Source organism: Dreissena polymorpha, chromosome 6 (assembly GCF_020536995.1).
Source record: "Dreissena polymorpha isolate Duluth1 chromosome 6, UMN_Dpol_1.0, whole genome shotgun sequence".
NCBI classification, from domain to species: Eukaryota; Metazoa; Mollusca; class Bivalvia; order Myida; family Dreissenidae; genus Dreissena; species Dreissena polymorpha.
This window is the reverse complement of record NC_068360.1, coordinates 67,204,703-67,227,192: the sequence shown is the minus strand read 5'-3', so window position 1 is coordinate 67,227,192 and position 22,490 is coordinate 67,204,703. Positions and strand designations below refer to the sequence as shown.

At 34.6% G+C, this 22,490-nt stretch overlaps 2 protein-coding genes and 1 long non-coding RNA gene across 4 annotated transcripts; 2 read left to right on the top strand and 1 right to left on the bottom strand.

Moving 5' to 3' along the window:
* Nucleotides 1-528: 528 nt before the first annotated feature.
* LOC127835249 (mannose-P-dolichol utilization defect 1 protein-like) lies at nt 529-7,723 on the top strand. Of its 2 annotated transcripts, none has more exons than XM_052361584.1 (5): nt 529-990; nt 5,037-5,090; nt 5,563-5,695; nt 6,418-6,622; nt 7,139-7,723. In XM_052361584.1, exons 1-5 carry the CDS (start codon nt 846-848, stop codon nt 7,358-7,360), a joined length of 759 nt encoding a protein of 252 aa, XP_052217544.1. In that variant the 5' UTR covers nt 529-845; the 3' UTR covers nt 7,361-7,723. The 2 variants fall into 2 exon arrangements, with proteins under 2 accessions (XP_052217544.1, XP_052217546.1); XM_052361586.1 differs by lacking the exon at nt 529-990 and adding an exon at nt 4,639-4,826.
* A 3,028-nt stretch (nt 7,724-10,751) lies between these two features.
* Nucleotides 10,752-13,824, top strand: LOC127836698 (uncharacterized). The gene is made up of 3 exons (XR_008028879.1): nt 10,752-10,848; nt 11,626-11,693; nt 13,507-13,824. It is a non-coding gene; the product is annotated as an uncharacterized LOC127836698 (long non-coding RNA).
* Nucleotides 13,825-18,089: 4,265 nt separating this feature from the next.
* Nucleotides 18,090-19,754, bottom strand: LOC127834632 (complement C1q tumor necrosis factor-related protein 3-like). The gene is made up of 3 exons (XM_052360639.1): nt 19,393-19,754; nt 18,859-19,172; nt 18,090-18,272 (listed from the first exon to the last, which is right to left on the bottom strand). Exons 1-3 carry the CDS (start codon nt 19,622-19,624, stop codon nt 18,156-18,158), a joined length of 663 nt encoding a protein of 220 aa, XP_052216599.1. The 5' UTR covers nt 19,625-19,754; the 3' UTR covers nt 18,090-18,155.
* Between the last annotated feature and the right edge of the window lie 2,736 nt (nt 19,755-22,490).

The following is a 22,490-nucleotide window of genomic DNA, read 5'->3' as shown; positions in this document are numbered from 1 at the left end:
CTTTGTCCTTGGAGCAAAATTTATTCTTCACTGAAAAGGACATCATTCAGTGATGTTAATTACCCTTGACCACGCCGATTATAAGTTATAATAGGCAAAGATTTAAGATCAGACAACGTCAAATGTGGACAAATCTAATTGAAAAACCGTAAAAAGATCTCAACAAAGGTCATATCAGGGTATCTTAACATTTGTAGACGCAGCACATACTGAAGAAGTATAACTTCTCAGAGAAAAACATTGATCGGATCAATTTGTAAAATCTGGTCTGTTGATACAAACAGATCAATGCTTAAAGTAGGAGGCGTAGATTGTTTTTGTTGGCGCATACTTTGTTTTTGTTTATCTTTGTAATAAGACTTTTCACACTGTGTCTCATATTTAGATTTCAATATCAAAATAGTACAGATAGCTACCATGGCTATGATGATAACCTTCAACACTTACTTATTTATCATGTCTGGTTATGATGTCTAGATGATAACATTTGGCTAGATACATGGTAGATACATGGTATAAAAGCAAATGCGACACTTCTGTTCGTTAACGAGTGTAATTGTTGTCGATTAGGTTGCTGATTAGTTAAAATAAATATATAAAATAGTAAATAGTATAAGAAATTCATATTTGATAGATGGTTGAAAAACGAATTTAAGTAAGACTAACTTGCATTGATAAAAGAGTATAATACAGACAAACTTGTTTTAAGCTGATGCTTTAAATGTGTTGCAGTTTAAGCTATTTAATAGGTCATCTTTATGTTGTTTAGTTAGTTATGTAAGAAACAATAGCATTGACAAACACAAAACCATAGGTGTGGTGAAACAAAATTAAAATCGGAGTCAATGGCGGATATGGAACTTTTGACGTCGTACTACACGGGCATTATAACGTCTCGCTTAGATCGTGATGACGAAACCTTGCGCAACGGAGTCCAACACACGTGTTTCCACGAGATTGGCGAGATTGTGAAGCGAAGACATGTTCAAGGTTATTTGCTATTTTGATACAATATTGTTTATTGACATATCAGCTTATGTGTGTTCCACGAAAATACATTGATTGTGGTAGTTAAATATCGGACTATAAATAAACGAAGAATATCATTCTTGTTGCTATATACAATTGGTTGCAAATTATTTCACGTGTTTAAATACAAACACAAAAATTGCTTGAACCTGCCTTCAAATATATATTGAATCGTGCCCGTGCTCAGAAACAAGACATCTCCTTTGATTAAATACTTAGGGCGACAGCTCTATAAACTAATAAGTAGCTAAACATTGATATATTTTGTTCGAAACTAATCACAAAGCAGATGTTGGTGGGAAATATGTCGACATTATGTTATCGATGTTTCTCACTTGGTGACAATTTTCATGCATGTTTTTTTATGAATACATATCTGCTTATTCTCTCAATGCTTTACTATTTGTCAAGATAGTATACAATATCGATATTGTTCATTACAAAAATGAATAGTGGGTCGATGTCCACAGTATATGTGTTATTTGTTTATGAACATGCAGTTATACCAATATGTCCTACTCTTAGAATGTTACAGCAATAGTGTAATATAAAATAAACAATTTTCAAGTTCGTAAGATACTTTTGAAACCTATACTAATATACCGAAATGTGTGTGGTGTCATTAACTTTGGATGAGTTTTCATTCGTATAAATTTACCCAAACGAGCTCTAGCCAGACACAATATTATGTTAATGCTCTATCTTAAAGGGGTCTTTTCACGTTTTGGTAAATTGACAAATTTAAAAAAATGTTCCAGATTCGCAAATTTTCGTTGTAGTTGTGATACTTGTGAAGAAACAGTAATACTAAACATTTACCATGCTCTAAAATATCCATTATATTCCTGTTTTTACTATTTTAAAACCTGAAAATTTAAAGCGTTGCAACGATTAAATAATGTGGAGAGCATTTAACGACAAACTTCAATACAAGCTTAAATCTGGGAAAAGGTCCCTTTAACAAAACCTCGCATGTTAAACGACCGCTTTGCTTGTATATGTAATCGTCAGCTGTTCAGATCGGATTTTTTAAATATAATTGAAGAGTATGTTTTTTCGTTTAAAACTTCTTATAGCTTTTTTTTACGTCCGGGCGATCTCAGCATTTTGCAAAAGTATTTTAGTTTTCAAAAGTGGTAAAAAAATCAAGGAAATTTTGCGCAAATAAAAAGTAAAACGTAATATCTGTTCATTCCAAAAGGTAGCAAAAACACATTCACATGTTTGTTATATGTTTGTTTAAGTAGTTTCGCAGATACAGTTAACAATATAACATTGATCTTTTGAATAAGCAGCGAGTGGTACATTTTATTGTTAAATGAATATATTGAATATAACGTTTTGTTCCTTCAGCGTTTTGCTGTTGGTACTGTTAATACAAAGAGAGCTGATATCCGCTAATAATTATGCGTACCATTGTCATTTGAATCATAATAAAATTTCATTCAAATATGCGTCATCAAATAGCCGAACAACATTCCCAATTTATTTTTAATTAATAGCATTCAGCTACAAATGATGAAAAAATACATTTTAAAACAGTGATGAAATGATTGCAATAATGGTATTGTAATTTCTATTCATCATCAGTGAGTCATCGGTTATTAATTCATTAAATTTGTTTCAAAATCAGCTTACCATATAAGCAGATCACCTGTCATTATTGATAGTAAATTATAAACCCACGTACGTACCATGAGGGTTTCACCGAATGAAAGTGTGTATACTGGCATGTAACCCTGTCTGATCCCATTATCACACAAAGCTGTTGTCTATCGCTCTATTCTGTTGATTATTGTATATCAAATCCGATTAATATATTACATCTCACATAACGTGTGAACAGTATGCATATATTTTGTCTAAGGTACATGATAACGTGCGTTCATGGTCGATTACTAAGTATCGATTTTAAAGAGAAAAATATTTAGTTTTGCAAATAGTAACGCGTAAGGTACGTATTTGACCGGAAAAAAAAGACAATGCTTTGTTTGAAAAAGCAATAAAGATTGTAAAAAACGTGAACATCGAAACTGCAAAACCGCGTTTAAAGATAACCCGATAATTAGTTTGCGTATTATTCAACATGAAAATATAAAATATCAATGTAAATATTGAACATTATTCATAAAGTTGTAGCGTGATGACATTTAAAGTGAACAACGCTATTGCACACACGTTCTTCACCAAATCGACATGAGTTGTTTCAAACTAAACAACCAGTGATATCATACAACAAAAACAAAAGTGTATTATGGACACAGATCTCAGTTTTACATGTTCAACAAAAAAGGCGTATTGGATTCTCATCATATTCATTAAGGAGATTAAACGAGTAGTATTGAACAGACGAAACGTTTCATCATGTTCACGGTCAATATATGTAGATCAGAGCTTAATGGTTATCTCATGCACACACGGCGCATAGGTGATGACATTGAACGAATGAACAGCACTGTACAAGCACACACACACACTTTTAAATATGACAGTGTTATCAGTGGCAAAGTCCACTTGTTATTAAGTAGAAACACTTACCATGCTACGTAGCAAGTGAAGTGGTACTGCTTAGTGGTAACAATTCACGATGAGTTATCTTCTTTAAAGATAAATCAGCGTGATAGTCATACTTATATTAATCAGAACATTCACTAGTGTTGATTAGTATACAAACACAAGTAACGGATTGAAAGTCATGTCATCATACGACCTTGAGCTACTAGTATGTAAATATTGTTTCAGTAGATTCAATAATGTTCATCAGATATGTGTTTGAATAAGAAACATATACGTATAACAATGTTAACAAACGTATAATAATGTTAACAAGTACGTATCACATTCGCATGAAAAGAAACTTGTTTAATAGACTGAATTTGATCCAACGCTGAACCTGCCGACTATACTGTAAATCAATGCTGACCTTTTATTTACTGATTACCGATTGGATCTTTATGGTGAACCGCAGGTCGCTTCTTTAAGACTTCAGCGTTAACCATATGAAACTTTTCTCGCAATAAAAATAATTTTGCGCGCGCGATAAAGTCGCCTCATGTTTCTCAAATTGCTTGCATTTTACTACAAGATGTTTTCTTTCTAATTCAAAAAATGCATTACACATGCAATATTGCCATAGCTTCATGGTGTGGATATTGATATTTGTATACAATACAGTATAGATCTTAGAAAATGTGTGACTAATGCGCAAACATATTAAGTTTATAAACATTAGAGAACTTCTTGTAAATGCTATTATATCCATCATCATTTATTCCTTATGAGATTGATAAAACAGTTTACGCATGCAAAACCAAGAAAAATATGCACATTTCGTTTCTGAAATCAATGCTATCTAGATAATGTTTAAAAACAACTTACAAGGAGAATGCTTTTAGAAAAAAACAATATAATAAATATGATACATATAATATTATTATTTGTATAAATATCATTAGTAGAAGCAGTAGCATTTCCAAAAGATAAACAAACACCATCAGTAATTGTTTCTTTTTGTTGAAATTCTGTAGTTTGAAGTGATTTGAATGGCTCACCATATACGTACAACGTCGTGACAATGTAAACAATGTTTACTTCTTATCCCTTAGTCATGCGTATGATCGTTATATTTACATGTTTAATGTTTATCTCCAATAAACTATATACATGTTACTATATACATATGTCTGGAATAATAATAGTAGTTCGCGCATTGTGTAATTAATTGCACAATAAAGGAATGGAGATATTTGGTGAATATCCGGAAAATGCTTTAGTGAACTTTGGACAATCGCGCCATGGTGTGTTCATCTTACTAATCATCTATCATGTTAACTTTGTAGTTGCGATGCTGGACTAGAACTCCACACTCTCGTGGTTAAATTCTAAAGCATCCACACACAAAAATCGTGTATTGACTTATAAACAACTGTTAATCATGACACATAATTAATGTGTAGACTTAAGTGAAATATAGAAACCAATAATAATGATACTTCTAATATTTTCAGGATCATGCTTACTCACGGTGCTGGGATACATTCTTATTGGAACAATGACCATAAGTAAGTACAAATAAACTACAGATTCGAATGCTCGATTGAGTAACTTGTAAATGTTAAAACAGACACGTGTGTTCCATAGTAATCGCATCGTTTAGTTAGTCAGATAAACAAAATAGATGTATAACTTGTTTCTTTAAGACATAAGTTTAGGAAATTGTGTCAATCTCACATTCTACATACAATAGGTTACTTTCTTGAAACAACAACAATGGTTAATATTTGTATTTAAAAAAATCCATGTGTTACAGTTGTAACATCTTAAGCATGTGTTGTCTTAAAAATGACACTTTTAATGGGTTGACATAATCCATGAAATACTTAAGGAAGATATATCTCCTGAAATTCGTGATAACAAAGAAGTTAATGTCCTTAAAAGTTATCGAAGATTTAAATGTATGTCTTTATTTGTAGTAATTAACCTAAAGGTTTCAGATTACATGCTGTATACCTTCCCGTGTGGTTTTTATTATAGGCCAAGTTCCACAGATTTTCAAAATCCTTCGAAAGCGTAGCACCCTTGGTGTCAGTTTCTGTAGTCACCTGTTACTACTACAAGCCTCGTCATCTACAGTAGCATATGCAATCTACAACAGATTCCCATTTAGGTCTGTATCTCAGTAGCATATGCAATCTAGAAAAGATTCCCATTGAGGTCTGTATCTCGGTTGCATATGCAATCTACAACAGATTCCTATTTAGGTTGGGCTCTTATGGTCATGATTTCATATCATGCATATTTATGAGTGGAGTAAAAGCGTATACGATATGTCAATGTCTTGGTAAATACAGCCGCTATATTTCACAATCGTTTCATTTAGATTTGTATCACAAAGTTCCGAAGAGTTGTATTTACGTATGTGTAGTTTAAGAGCATAAAGCATTTGGGTACATTATGTTGTAATGATCTAGCTGTTTTTGTACAGCAAGTATGTTTCAAAATCATTTCAGAAACAACACCATACTACTTTGCTATTCACGATAAATTAAAACTAGCGTGTACATACTATACAATTGTTATAATTCGGTGCGATACTAGGAACATGTTATTGTATGTATATTATATACGGGTGATTTTGTTGAATTATATGTTTGTGACATAATCTTTCCAGTAAGCACCTTAATCGTAATTTATTAATAGTTTTGTTATTGGTCAAAAATAGGAGGATGTTGTTGTTGTAAAAGCAACAAAGTGAAAAATATGTAATAATATTGGAAACTTATTATTATCGATGAGATACATAAAATGAGTTGCTATGTTGTGTTAATGGTAGTTATTGTATTTTTAAAAAAATAACTAATTAAAAAGTATTATTAAATATATATGCAGCGCGTGGGGCGAACACATTGTGCTGATGTTCATGTTCGTGGTGTTGGTGTGCCTCCTCTTGCAATACAACAAACGGCCAGTCGCCTCTCTGGTGTTCATGACGGTATATATCCTGTGTATGGTGCTGCTGCTATGGCCAACCGTGCCACAACGTCTAGTACAGACGCTGTATCTTCTAAGCATGCCAGCCATGGTATTAAGTCGGGTAAGTTTTCAGTAATCTTTGTTAAATCATTAAACGTGCTATAGTTTACAGACACACCATTCCACTTCGGCTAGTTTCTTCCTTGTTTGCCACCATTGAAATTAACTGATATCATTGATAATGACTACTTTTGTTTGGTGAGTTTTTATTCACCTGAGGGCAGTCTCTGTCGGCAAATAAGTCTTGACATTTTGAAACAGAACTTTCGTGTGCATTCAGGGTGGATCTGATTTAGGTTTATATATTGATTGAGTTAATCTTAACGATTTGAGCTAATATGGATTTTAATGATGAACGCGGCAGTTGTAATGACCAATTTGGTTTGATCAGTTCTTGGGCAATTAATGACTAGTTTTTATCTGTGAGTCAGTCCTGATTGTTTTAAACAGAAAACTCACGTACATTGATGTTCAGATGTATGCACTCTTACAAATCTGAATGTATGTTATTTGTTTCTTATTTTTATTTTTCCGAGTCTGAATGGAAGAGCTAACATTATTCGTTCCGTTTTTTAAGGTGCTGCAGATGTATAAGATACACAGGACGAAGTGTACCGGGCAGCTGTCGGCAACCTCGTCGTTTCTGTGCATTTTCCAAGGACTTGGCAGAATAACTACATCCATATTAACCACTGGTGACCGCCTTATGATCATTGCTTTTGCCATTGGTAGTTTATTTAATGTTTTATTGTTTTTGCAAGTTATGTTTTATAGACGAAAAACTAAGAAAGTTGCATAGTATCCCCATCTGAAATATTGAGATGTTTTTATAGTTATATTGTATACGGCGGATACAGTCTCATACATTGTTTGATTCATCATTACACTTCCTAATCTATGCTGCCTTTGATGTAAATATGTTTTATGATCAGACAATTCTTGTGTTATAGTCATAGTGTACATATCTTATTGACATTATATGATACGATATACCGCTTATTCGATACATATTGATTATATCTTGCTCCTATGAAGCCCGACATATAATCTATATGTTGTTTGTGTTTTTAATATTTACGATTTACTTTTTTTTTAAATGTTGTTTTTTGTTGTTGTGTTGTTTGGTTGGTTTCTATCTTTTAAAAATACAGTTTGAACCGTGTTATTTTCTATCAATTAATAATGAGAACCATTGTCAATCAAATGAGGACATACCGAAGACCGATCTTACCCTTTGCAAAATGTTTAAGTAACAAAATAATTTCAAGAAATCGTTCACAATCATTCAGTTACAGTAAGCACTATTGCAAATCTTGTTTTCTAAATGAAAGATGTCCGATACATAAACACAAAAAGTCATGCAATTTATTTACGTGTGTTGATAATTTCTGTAAAATCTTCATGAAACTTGGTAAGAAGATGTCTCAATGATACGTTGGACGAGTTCGAAAAATGATTCCAGTTGCTTAAAAAACAGTGCCGTCAAGGGGCGGGGCATTTTTCCTCATATGGCTATAATAAAACATTGTTAACTCTAAAGGCCACATTTAATTGTCCGATCTTCATAAAACTTGGTCAGAAGATTGTTCGCAATTATATCGTAGACGAGTTTGAAAATGGTTTAGGTTGATTGAAAAACATGGCTGCCAAGTTTCGGGGCATTTTGCAATATATGGCTATAGTAAAAACTTGTTAACACTCTAAAAGTCTCATAAATATATTGTCCAATCTTCATAAACGTGTTTAGAACATTCGTTTTTATTATATCTTTGATGAATTCAAAACTGGTTCTGGTCTCATGGCCGTCAGGGGGCGGGGAATTTATCATTATATGGCTATAGTAAAACGTTGTTTTCACTCTAAATGTAACATGTAAAGTTCACTCTTCATGAAACTCGGTCAGAAGAGTTGTTCTAATGATATCGTGGGCTGCACAGAACAGGTCAGTTCCTTTGTATCTTAGGTGAGCGACTTTGGGACCCTTGTGGCCATCTTGTTTTACGATTTAACTTATGTAAGTCCTGTGATAATCTTGAAAACAAATGTGCAAGACCCAAACTGAAAGTGTTCAGTCCCCAGTCCCAAGTATGAGAAATATTCAATAAATGTATTTAGAAAAAAAAACGAAAAAAAAAACAAACAAACAAATGAGTTGTATTAACCAGATCCTTAATTTTCTATTAAAATCGTATAGTTGATCAGGAAGTCATGGAAATTACAATAACTTTTTTGTATTTTCCTGCATAAAACGTGTAGTTTCCGCCCAACAATAACCAAATATACATTTATCTAAAGCTTAGAACATTCGTTTAAAATGTCACTAACAATTTTTGAGTTTGTCGTGCATACCAAATTATTTTTCATTCAGTTAATACTAGTATTATATTTATACAATCTAAATGTTTACTATGCTCCGTCCACTGAACTCACAGTGTCAGACTCATGGGTCGATTTGGCCCTTTAGAGCCTTTCAATGGGTATGGGGTGGACCTGCACAAGTAGATCCGATCGATTTGAAGTTGAAGTGGTCGGATCCATGCTATGATATATTGGCGTTCGTATGCGCCATTGACAAAGAAACCTATGTCATGTCTGCCAGGTAAAACTAGGAAACATTCGCTAGTCTGTGAATGTGCAAGTAAAGTCAGCAAAGCTACACAATTTAATAGCTTTATGCCCCGTCCTTAAGCAAATATGCACAGTTAGCTGGTCATCTTTGTCAACGCCCAACTCACCTTTATGTGAACAAACATGTCTATGAGCTACGCTAGTTTCGCATTTAATTTTAAAGTAGATTTGTTTGAAGTGAGAAATGATTGTCTCATTTTTACACGATGTTGTTGATTAAACTGTAGAGACTTTATATGAAATGAGTGTAATGTACGGAATACGGATAGTGCCATCTATAATCTCGCCCTTCTTTCATCAAGGGCGACACTAGACTACGAAGCGATACACGATATTTTGCGCGCCAGTCGCGGCTACGCACGATATTTTGCGATGAAGTGCGACGGTCGTGTTCAAAGGGCGAGATATTGCATATAAAAGGGCGACTGTCGCATTCTAATTTTTTGAAATCGCGACAGTCGACAGGCGATATTATAACAGCGATATGTTTGCAGTAAAAATATCGCGTGTCGCCGCGACTGTCGCGCAAAATATCGAGTATCGCTTCGTGCGTCGTGTGTCCGAGATTCGGATAATATGGGTGATATTTGAAGAATACAATATCGTGTGTAGCCCCGACTGTCGAGCAAACTATCGTGCGTCGCTTCGTGTTTCGTGCGTCGCCCTTTGGACGCGAGACACGGCACACGAAGCGATACACAATACTTTGCGCGACAGTCGCGGCGACGCACGATATTTTGCGCGACAGTCGCGGCGACGCACATTATTTTGCGAGACAGTCGCGGCGACGCACGATATATTTTACACGAAAAAAACAACAGATGACATTTGTGACGGAGGAATGCGTTTATTAAAACACGATGCAGTCGCGGTAAAAATGCTTAAAACACTTCGGAAGTTAGAACCAATAGAATGCAGATATTTGTTGTATTGTTTGTTTTCCTGTTTTATGAAATGTCAGTTATTGTTCCGACAATGGCTGGTTGTGTACCATTTATCAACCTAATATATTGCGTTGTGATCATATTAAACTTGAAATATTATTAGTCGTATATTGGGAATTTGACAGTTTCGTATATTAATCGGCGTTTCGGGCGCTGAATGAATGGATTCTGTACTAAATTCAAACTATGGTGGGTGTGTCTGATTGGCAAACACACCACAAGCATAACCAGTAATCTGATTAAATTGATACCGACACAGTGGCTATCTCTCAAAATTCCCCTTCTTCTTTTTTAAAATTAAAACTTGAAGCTCTCGGAGTTTGATGGATATAATGCACTCTTCATTTTTAAAGTGTAAAGTGTTTAGCGAACTTATGACTTGTTCACGTATGACTATATATATATATATAACTAGCTTTTCTAAAGATCGTGTTTGGTTCAATATATAAGTCTATTCATTATTTGTAAATATGTTCGGATATTTGTTTCTCTCGTTAAGATATATAGCAGTATTCCTGTGTTAATATCATCAATAGCATATACCGTTTTGCTTTAACAGTCAACGTGTTTTTAAGCCCAAGCTTGGAGAGCCAGACTCCTGACGGGGGGGGGGGGGGGGGGGGGGGGGGGGTTACATTGACGATGGGAGGTTGTAATACTGTAATGCGGATGTGCTCAGAGAAAACTGCGTTCCTAGTTACTCCCTTACAGGGAGGTAAGCAATTGTTCAAAAGCAGATTAATTGTATTCATCCTGTGAAACGCCTTATACATATCGATAGCAGCACAATAAATTGTACTTCAAAGTTCAAGCGGTAAGCGTGAATGTATGTTGTTCTGATCTTAAAGGGATCTTTTCACGCTTTGGTAAATTGACAAAATTGAAAAAAGTTGTTTCAGATTCGCAAATTTTCGTTTTAGTTATGATATTTGTGAGGAAACAGTAGAACTGGACATTAACCATGGTCTAATATAGCCATTATACGCATCTTTTGACGATTTTAAAACCTAAAAATTATAAAGCGTTGCAACGCGAAACGATTGAATAATTTGGAGAGTTCTGTTTTTGTCGTTAAATTTTGTGAAACTACGAAGATTGCTTATATAAAAGGAATAAAATACGTCAAGTATGTGTACTTGGCGGAATAGCTCAGTAGGCTAAAGCGTTTTTACTTCAGGACTCTGGCAGGACTCCAGGGTTCACTGGTTCGAAACCTGGTCCGGGCAATGTTCTTTTCCTTTTTTTAATTTTATTCTTGATTTTTTACTGGAGCTTTTACGATCCAATGTTTACATTTATCGATATAAAGCATTTAATGAATAAGTTAAAAAATGCCAAAATCTGTGAAAAGGCCCCTTTAAACAACTTCTCAACACGTCATTGTATTGCATATCATTTTAGCAGGTTCGTCATAACTGTATCTATAGTTATCATTATGATGGAGCTTTGGTAAGTATCTAAACAACTTCATGGGTTTAATTTGTTGTTTCAGCGCAAAGGATAAAGGGGGCAACACGCTTCATACTGGCACATGGACAGTTAACGTTACTTGTTTAGATAGTGAGTCAAATAAGTGATTCAGTCAGAAACTTACCCTTTGAAGAAAAGGGGGTACACTGTTTTGCTGGATGACGGTCGGTCGGTCTGTCGGTAGACCAGTTCGTTTCCGATCAATAACTTGTGAACGGATTGACCAATTGGCTTGATACTTCCCGTGTGTATTGGCCTTTGTCAGAGGATGACCCCTACTGAAATTGGGGTACTCGGTCAAAGGTTAATGTCACACTTAGGGTGAAAATTGTTTCCGATCAATACCTTTTGAACGAATGGACCATTTGGCTTGATACTTCCTATGTGCATTGGCGTTGGACAGTAGATGGTTCCTATTGATATTGGAGTCACTAGATCAAAGGTCAAGGTCACTTCTCACTTAGTATGAAATCGTTTCCGATCAATAACTCGTCAACTGATTCACACATTGTCTTGATACTTTTCATGCGCATTGGTATTGGACAGTAGATGCAAATGGGGTCACTAGGTAAAAGGTCAAGTTCACTGTCACAATAAATAAATCATAATCAATTATCGAATTAAATCAAAACATAAATAATCGATTATAAAGCGTTTATTATTCAAAATAATTTCACAGAGTATTGGCATGTTTAGCTGAATGTATCCAGCTCTATTCAGAGGACAAAGAAATGTAATATTTTGCGTTAACATTATTTCATTTAACTTAATGTTTAAAAGTAATATTCATATCTCAATAAGCGAGTAAAAAGTAAAACAATATCAACAAAGGGAAGTGTTTTAAACTGTGTAATAAACACAAACAGCTGCTAACCAATGACAGCTGACCGAGTTTATCTCAATTTTCTTATTTTCAATTATTATCTATTAAATCAGCGACATCGATTTTCCGGAAAAAAATTCGATAACCGCTGACTTTTTAATCCAACATTGATTAATCGATTTTATTCGGTCATCTTGACATCAATAGTCATACTAAATAATATTCTCAACTCATTTACTATCACGATGATTTAACAGAAATGCATAATTTTGTATTAACTAAAAAAACTTATTTAAGTGGCTATGTCACACTAATATGATAAGGTTAACTCTTATGGTCAGTTGTGTTGCAAAAAAATCCCGTGTCAATGCCCTGTTTGTGGGTGCATCTGTCTCCGACCGGGAGGTCACGCGTTCGATCCCCACAGTGGGAGCATTCTTTAGTTCCTCAAATACACTAAGTTCTGGTTCTAGTCCCAGCAAACCGACTCGAGAGCGTTTTAAAGAAGCATGAGCCTTTCGATGCAATCGAGAAAAAATAAATAGATTTAATAGATACACACGTGTTTCGGTCGTTACCGGTCTATATGTCATTATAGGGATCAACTGATACAAATTCCACATGATTATATTTTGAAGCTTTTTGGAAGATGATGAATATGCATACGATTTTTTTTTTCAGATAGCATTACAGAGGAAGTAAATTGAAAGAAAATTATTTTTTTCATAATAAGACATTGTTTGGGGATAATGCGATTCTTTGGATGAGTTGCATAGACTTTTCCACACATATTTCGGTACGAAGTTTCAGGATAACTGACCTAGTGTGAAACAATCGAATTAAATACTGCGTAAGATATAAAAACAGCAACAATAAATTTAATCTCATGAATAATCAATTCCTTACTGTTCATCGTTTATATACAGAACCCATACTATGCATACATTCACGTAAGCGAATTTGCGGAAGCTTGGAATCACTTTTGCGGATCAAGTATCGCTGATCAAGCACACAATTTCTTTCACATTTATTTTCGCTTGCTCACGCAATACCAGCGAATTTCATTTGATTTCATTCCAGCCGGATGCTATTAGACAACGACAACGCGGCGACAACAACAAATGCAACGATGCCGACAACAATGACAACGGAGCTGACAAAAACAACGACAACGCAGCCGACAACAAACTACGACAACTCTGTCGAAAACAACAAAGACAACGGCGGTGACAACAACAACAACACAACCGGCGACAACAACAACGATACCGCTGGCGACACCAACAACGACAATGCTGGCGAAAACAACAACAAGGCTTTCGACAAACATCTGAATCTTAATTGTTACATACTTTTCACATGAAAATAGCTCAAATATCATACCATTTTTTTGTTCAATTTGTCATTATGTCAATAAATATATTAGCCAATATTTGCATAATATATATCAATAGTTTGCAAATGTATTAAAAAAAGAGTTGTGTTTGCGAAACGCAATGCCCCATAGCGTCCTTTGAAGCCGTAAAGTAGCTATGTTAGAAGGACATATATCCGTAAATTTTTCAAAAATCGATAGACCTGAACGAAACTTGAACTTGATCTGTAAATCTTAAAGGTAGACTCACACACCGACAATAAGGTCAGTTTATAAAAACATTTCGGTATGCACTCCGGAAAACTGTTATTCTAGAGTCCAAGGCAAGTAACTTCGCAAAAAATCGATGGACCGAAATTTAACTCGAACTGAATTTGTTAGTAATGTAGGTAGACTCACACACCAACAATCAGGTAAATATCTCCAAGCCTTTGGCAAAAAGGCCTGACACTTTGCCTAAACGCAATAGACAGGGACGAAACTCGAACTTGATCTGTAATTCTTGTACATACATCCACACATAAAAAATCAGGTACATATCTGAAATAACTCTGGAATCGAATGCCGGACGAACGGACGGATACACGGACGGGCAGTGCGACAACTATATTTCGCAATGCATACAAATAAAAAGAGCTCTAAAGCAACGACAATGTTACCTCACATGTGTTCGAACTGGGGACCTTTGGAGCACATTGTTACACACTCCAACTAGGTTATTCAGGCTTAAATAAAACCGTTAAAGATAATTAGTATTTTCAAAGGGCATTTCATCCGTGTGTTGCTAACGATTAATTAGTATAATTATAAATTTATTTTATGCCGTTTCCTCGATTTTATAATTGAAGCTGCATTATTTTGGCTTGTCTATTGTGTCCTTAAGGCTAGACCCTTAAAACGAATCGTCCATAGTGACAAAATGTCACTGATACTCCTTCAAAATGATTTCATTTAAATGAAATTTGTGTGAAAACGAATCTTCGCATGTGATGTAGCGGCACAACGTTGTTTTATTGCAAGTATTTTGCACGGAGCTTAAACAATCTTCATGGACACCGGATAAACGCAAATAGGACGAATTTTATAAAATGTATTTGTCAAAAAAAATAAGATTAAAAAACCAACACAGTAATATAAAGGGAAAATCTCGGTGTCCGTAAAACTTACATTTACAAAGTATAAAAATTTTGTCTAAAACAGAGTGTACGGAAACTTAGAGTGTACGAAGACCTCAATGAATTTGAATCATATTTAGGTGTTAAGTCGGTTGAAATATTATGTTAATTTGTATAACGTAATGGTATGCGATGCATTATAACGTTACAAAAAAGTTTGTCTTCCCATTATTAGAACCGATATGCGTGTGTGCGCGTGCGCGCGTGCGTGCGTGTGTATGTTTATAAATGTGAATACATACCATGACGAAAATTGAAACCCACAAATGCATTTGAAACGTATTGGCACACATTAAACCGTTATCGTAAGATTGTATTCCCTAAATGTAGCAAATGATCATATCACGACTTGAGAAAACTACGCCAAAGATATGACTTGCGAGTATGGGAGTCTATGATTGAACGGAACATTTTAACTGCCAAACTTGATGTTCTTAATAATCGACATACGTCTGTTCTGCAACACCATAAAGTAGCCTAATATAGATTATTCTTCTCATGCCCTTATTCAACGAAATGTCAAATTAGCTTTAGCTTAAATTTGTGTGTTTATGATTGTTTAAAAGGCAATGATTTTAACAATCGTCTTATCAGAAACCGAAAAGTCAAGAGACGTGATGCTTGTATCTTAACAGTCAGTAGTTGTCCTTAACATAGCTTGTTAAATATATGCCCAGGGATAAAAATGCCATACTTTTAGAGCGCAAGTTACATATTGGAAGGAAAATATTAGGTAAATGTTTTGTGTTTATATGTCTTAAACAATCTGTAAGCAACACAAAGCCCCTATGTCCCTGTTATAGTCTTCCTCATTTGACCACCACTAAATCTTAGATTGTGTCTAGTATATCTCTTTGTACTGCAATCCGCTGTGGAATTAGTTCAGCGACCCTTATCACCGGTGATCAATAAAAATATGCAGATGAAATAGTGCAGTTAACCTTTGGTAATTTCAGATTAATCCGAAAATCATAGTTACAGACCACATATTTTGATGTGGAGCAATACATTGATTTGAACAACCACCAATGAAGCCCGACATTCATTAAACGTGGCCAGTCATATGGGTATTCAATAAAACTCATTTACGTATAGTATACATATTTGATCTTAAAAGAAAAATATAATCGAAGGTTAACATTTTTGTCCGCGATACGATTTGTGAGACTCTAAATTTGCTGTATTAGCTGAACATTTGTTTCTTCGGTTGCTCATTGATCACTTTGCATACAGCTAAACGTTGATGCATTTTGTTTCGACCCCCTGGGGCGTTCTTACAACAATATTTGTTCAACCCTAGGAAAACTACTTTGAATAAGTCCTAGGCATTTGATGCAATCGAATAACAATAAAAAGGTTTCCAATTAACACAATGTATTAGTACAGAGACGATAATACTAAAATTATGTTTGATTTCGCATACAAAGCCTTTACAACTATTCATGTAAACTTTGGCATACAATTTAAATTGTGTTTTCATTTTGTTCCGTTACCAATTGCTTTGTTATATGTTTCCATATAAATGTAACCAATGACGTTAATTGTAAACGCCAACGTATTCAAAACGTACTGGTATGCATTCAACCGTTATTTTATTTTATTTTTTCTTACATGTAGAAAATTGCCCAACACGAATATTGTGACTCAAGAAAGCTTTTCAGAAAATATAATTTTTGAGTATGAAGTATATGAATGCACGCAAACGTATAACTACTTAATTCTAGATCATCTACATAGGTCTGTTCTCTTTACTACTGCTTAAACATAATGGTCGAATCAACCTGGTATTCCCGATATAAGTATGCAAAGGCAAATTTATTAAACATGATTTATAATTAACCTTATTCGAAATTCACAGAATTAGTTTTAGACATATAATATGATTCACCTAAGTCATGCGACTTTTCAGATAACAGGTTTTTAAGGTCATTTAAACTATAATCACAATATATAAAGTCTGTATTTAGGTCAGTTTATTAGAACCACCTCTTAATTTATTGAAAACCCATTGGTAAATCAGACCTGCATAACAATGTTAAAGCCGGATTCTACTCTCAACTATGAGATGTCAAATTAAGCATGAACAATAAATAATTGCGCTTCTTTTAGTGATACAATTCATCCCTTCTTATTGAAATAACGTCTTTCAAATCAGTTTTAAACGTGTCTATGTACATATCAAATAACGTAAAGAATGGCTGATGCTTTTTCTAATTTACCATTTCTATGTTGGATTGGTGTCACTTCTATATTATGTTTTAGGATGGTATTTACTTCTAAACCAGTATGCCTCTTCTGCGATATTTTATTCATGTTTAAAAATATATTGAATCGCCTGCTTCGTTTGAAGCCATTCAATAATATTGATGTTACAGGTCATGAATTAAATAAGTCGGTTCACTTTATGCTTTGTGATCATTGCTGCATATGGAACATATCAATAATCACGTTGGAGATTGCGTGCAATGATGTAGAAGTCGCATGGATAATTGTTATATGTTTATGCCCCCGGTACGGTGGCATATAGCAGTTGAACTGTCCGTCAGTCTGTCCGTCAGTCCGTCCGAAAACTTTAACATTGGCCATTACTTTTGCAATATTAAAGATAGCAACTTTATATTCAGCATGCATGTGTATCTCATGAAGCTGTACACTTTGAGTGTTCAAAGGTCAAGGTCATCCTTCAAGGTCAAAAGTCAAAAAATACAATCCAAGGGAAGTAATAAGCTTTACAAGGGAGATAATTTCTAAACCTTCCAAATGATATATTTAAATTTTATTTCAAAGCGGCGCAATAGCGGGCATTGTGTTTCTGACAAACACATCTCTTGTTGAAGGTTAAAATGCACATTATACACATTCATGTTAAACATATTTGAACATGGATAATTTACAATGAGGGTTTGCGCGGTAATTGTTTTGACATCATCAAGTTTCTTAGCGGAAGTCTTCAAAAGAGTATAGTTCATGTAACGCTTTCCTGTATTGTCAATCTTTGAACAACCGTTTTAGTTATGTTGTCAATATTTCAAAATCTTTACAAGCGCTAATGAATGCATTTGCTTATTTTGATTACACTCCAAAATATCTTGAAAACAAAAACAACAAACAGGTTTCTAACTATTTGCTTCATTTTAATACAATGTAGTTGCTCTATGTTCACAGCGCAATGCACAGATTTACGTTGCTTGCAGAAGCACTCCGCTAAATGTTGAAAACCTATTTATTTCGTCGGTGCGGTACCAAGCGTCGTTATATAAATAGTTTACCACTTGCACGGCTTGTCCTCGTCTAGCCTATAAGAAAAAAATAATTCAAATTTATTTAAGTAAACTTCATATTAATAGTAAGCACTTAATGTAATGTTTTCTTCTTTAGGATTTTAATAGACGTTATGTAAAATGTGTTAAACACAATTTAGTGTGTTATTTTTTGCACATTAACAGTGTGAACGAAAATTTAATATGCGTAAAAAGTTTATAATTTTAGTTTATGCTTTCCGATAGATTAAACAGAAATATTAATGAATTTAAAACTCTTATCGCACTGTTTCAAACAGTGAAAAATAGCATTGCATATTATCGATAATTTTCATTGTTTGACCGGAACAATTTTTAGATATCTTCTATTCGGTCTATTTCCACCGATGAAGCGATAAAATCATATACCGAAAACAACAAATATCCTCTAATTATTATACGGTTTTGACTCTTCAAATTATCACAAAACATTAACATACACAGAATGAACGGAGTATCAATTAGTAAAACCAATGTTATTGGCTTCAAACGGAGAATTGAATTAGTTGGGAATTTACTGTAAATAAGAGTAAATGGGTTTGGCAATTGTTGTATACACAACGGGCATAAACAATAACAATACCTGAACGACTGCCATGTTGACTCCCTGTTGGTCATGGTCATCTGCTACTGGATTTGCGATCGCGTCTACTATATTTACCCCATCGATGACCAATTTTCCAAGGACCTCTCCACGTCCGTAATGGGATACAACAAAGGAGAACATGTAGAGTCCATCGACGGGGCAGACGAACGTATGCGAGTGGATGTTAAACGCGTTACCAAGGTTTGTGACGGTCCGGTCAAAGGGAATAATCTGTCCATTGGAGATATGTCCTGCGCCATTTTCGATGTATGCAGTGAATGCAACAAGTTCCGGAGGGCTCTGCCTTTTATCTAAGTATATACAGTGGGCAAGGAATTAAAACACAAAACTGTGTTGCTAGATGATAACGCATACAAGTATGTCCTTAAGATACCGATGAACACTATTTAAAATGTCGTCGTTGTGATCTTCAATGATAGTTTGCAAACAAATCCAGTAAACGCGTTTCAGCAATTGATTAAATCTTGCATGCTTTGTTTATTTATATAATGAACAACCAAATGATCTTACTTGTCAATGTCCCGTTTTGTTGTACATTCGTGATGATGGTTCTTAGGCTCAGCACTTCCTCTTGTAGTTGTGCGTTCATCTTTTTGCACGTTTGAAGAGTAGATTCCTTTTCAAACTCGATTTTTTTCTCTAGCTGATCAATGCGAGCTTGTAGATTAAAGTCGTCGGATTGCACATAATTCCTGTGTAAAATTGAAATCAATGCACACCCTACAAGAAACCGAAATACCATTTTGTTATTGAGGTAAGTGTTCTTGGGTGTCTTCTAGATCCTATGACACACTGGTTTAAAGTGCCTTACATATTTACCAAACCGTCAGGTGATAGAAGTCCGCTTGTATATGAATGTTAATGGTAAAACGTGATCTAATCGTTCCATTTATATAAGCAGACCATAGGAAAGGTGGGAATGAAACAGATACTATGTAAAGTCTCATTGTTTGGATTTTGCAAATTGATAAGACGGAATGGCCATTATATAGTTTAGTTAAAATTTGAAGACTACTTCCGTGTTTGTCCATTTATATGTGTTGGACAGTTTTAAAATGATACATTTCTGTTTTTAAAACGATTGATTTTTTTTTCAAGTTGAGCACATAGAGTTCTCCTGCACAGTTTGAGTATTCTCCCGTGCCCATTGGTTTGTTCCACTTTTTTGTGCAACTATCATTTTCATTTAAATTACTTATCCCCCCTCATCTTCATCGCACTTCGCATTTATTACCACTGTGATAACATCTTTTAAAATGAGTTGATGCAATCCTGTTAAGGAATAAAAAATTCGCAACGACCAGACGTTCACATTTTAAATATATTATTGTATCGGGTTTATGTATAAAAAGTGTCAAATTTAGAAGAATGGGTTTTATCAAGCAACTCTACTTTGGTTTTTATCGTTCATATACATATTTGAATATAGGGATAATACACGTTTTCGAGGGCATGATCATCTGCGGGCGCTCGAAAAATCCGTTCCTGCCCGAGTGCAGGCACGAGGGCAGGAATGGGTTTTGAGAGCGCCCGCACAAGATCATGTCTGAGAAAATATGTATTTCCGCTATTATTGCATAAACAAATCACACATACCAAAATAAATTATAATAACATTGAAAACATTTTGTCTTGTTCATTCGACATCGACAAAATACATGTAATTCGATTATTTCATATGACGTCATACGGTTCAAAGTTGTGTTTAACATATGCCTCAATCGGTCATCATCAGAAATGACGACCTTCGGATAGGCAGTTTTGGGATTTAAAATGTGTTTAAACAGCGGATTAATGCAAATTTGAAATGCAGCCGCGCAAAGTAAGAAATGCGGACTTGTTTTGGAATTTACTGGTCATGACGGATAAATATATCGTCAGAATAAGTCATTGTTTTCGTAGATGTTTCTTTCGTACAGGTCTTTCGTGGACAACTAAATTTTCTAAAAATTAATACTGCCGACATATATATGTCATATTGTCACTGAAGTATTTCATGCATACAGCAGAAACGTTGAAGGTACATCAACACTTACATTTACATCATAGTCTTTTGAAAAGTTGAGTAAATAACCTTAACTTAATTGACGTTGCCAATAAAATAAAGCTAAACATTGTCGTTAGAAAGCAGATATTATAATTTGAAAAGTGGATTGAAATATTAATTGCCTTTATCCCTGCATGCATGGGGAAACTGATGCTTATACAGTTCCCCAGGTATGATTGGAAAGTCGTCGAAGGCTGGAGTTATTAACAAAGTTCATAATGACTTCATTGAATCCACTAAGGGAAGTAACTGCGCGTGAACCAGTTTATGGATATGAAAAACACATAACAGGGCTTGAACGGCACGAGAATCGCCTTGTTAATACACGATTTCTCCCGTTCAAGCCCTCCTTTTGACAAGTTTCTGCACCCTGCCAGAGGGCATTATAGATAGAGATTATGCCATAATCTCCAAACATTAATATTCTTCTTATCAACAACCGAAATTTTTTCTTGTTTGATTATAACATCCAAAAAGTGATCTACACATATCATTGAACGTACAAATGTACGAACCATGTATGAAACATTAGCAACCTTTCCGGTATGAAAATATTCAAAGTCGTATAGAGGGTCTAAGGTAAATGTCCTCGTACAGATATGACGTGCGCACGTCATAGAGACTGTTAAATAAAATATTGTCTATGTCTCCTTTATGCCACCGTAGAAACAACACCTTCGTGTGTCTCCAATCTATTCCAAGCTGATAATAGTCACATGCTTAATGAATGTTTCTGTTGAATCGTCAGTTTATTGTTCCGTTAAATAGGTTGGGTCTATTGTATATATGAAGCTTATACAATGTGAACTCTAATACTAATGTGTTCGCTTAATGAAAGGACAGAATTGTAATACAACTCTAAGATAAAAAAAATCAAATGTATTTCGTTCGTTCTCCATGACTATAATTTAAAGCATCATCGTCAGTTTATAATAACAATTAAGGAATTGAACAAAATGTTGATAGTTATTATGCACATTTAAGATCATATATGCTCATAATGAGAACTCTTATCATGTTTATTGATACTTAGTTTCTTGTTGTTCGCCCGTCTGTATGTGCGTCTTCAATTTTCAGTCAGTGGACTTTTAAACCACTTCACCGAATGTAAAGAAATGAATCACGATCTGCAACATCTTATAGTAGTGTAATAAAGAGTGTTCTTATCATGCCACTATTTATTAATATGTCAAAGCCCCTGGTGCTTAAATTTGTGTATATTTGTTAAAAAAGCATTTATTCAAAATTCGTCTCATCAGAAAAAACAAAACATTTCATAGTGCACCTTTACATAGCCTGTTTAAAATATGCCTAGGGATAAATACGCCAAACGTGTAGAGCGCAAGTTACATTTTGGAAGAAATGTATCAGGTAAATGTACTCGTGTTTATATTCCATCAAGATTGTCTAAACAAAATAAAGCGCGGTTAAAGCCCTCTTGATTTGACTTGCACCGAAACTTAAATCCAGTCTCGTATATATATTTGTACTGCAATCCGCTGCTGAATTAGTTTATCAACCCCTATCACCGGTGATGAATACACATATGCACAGGAAAAAG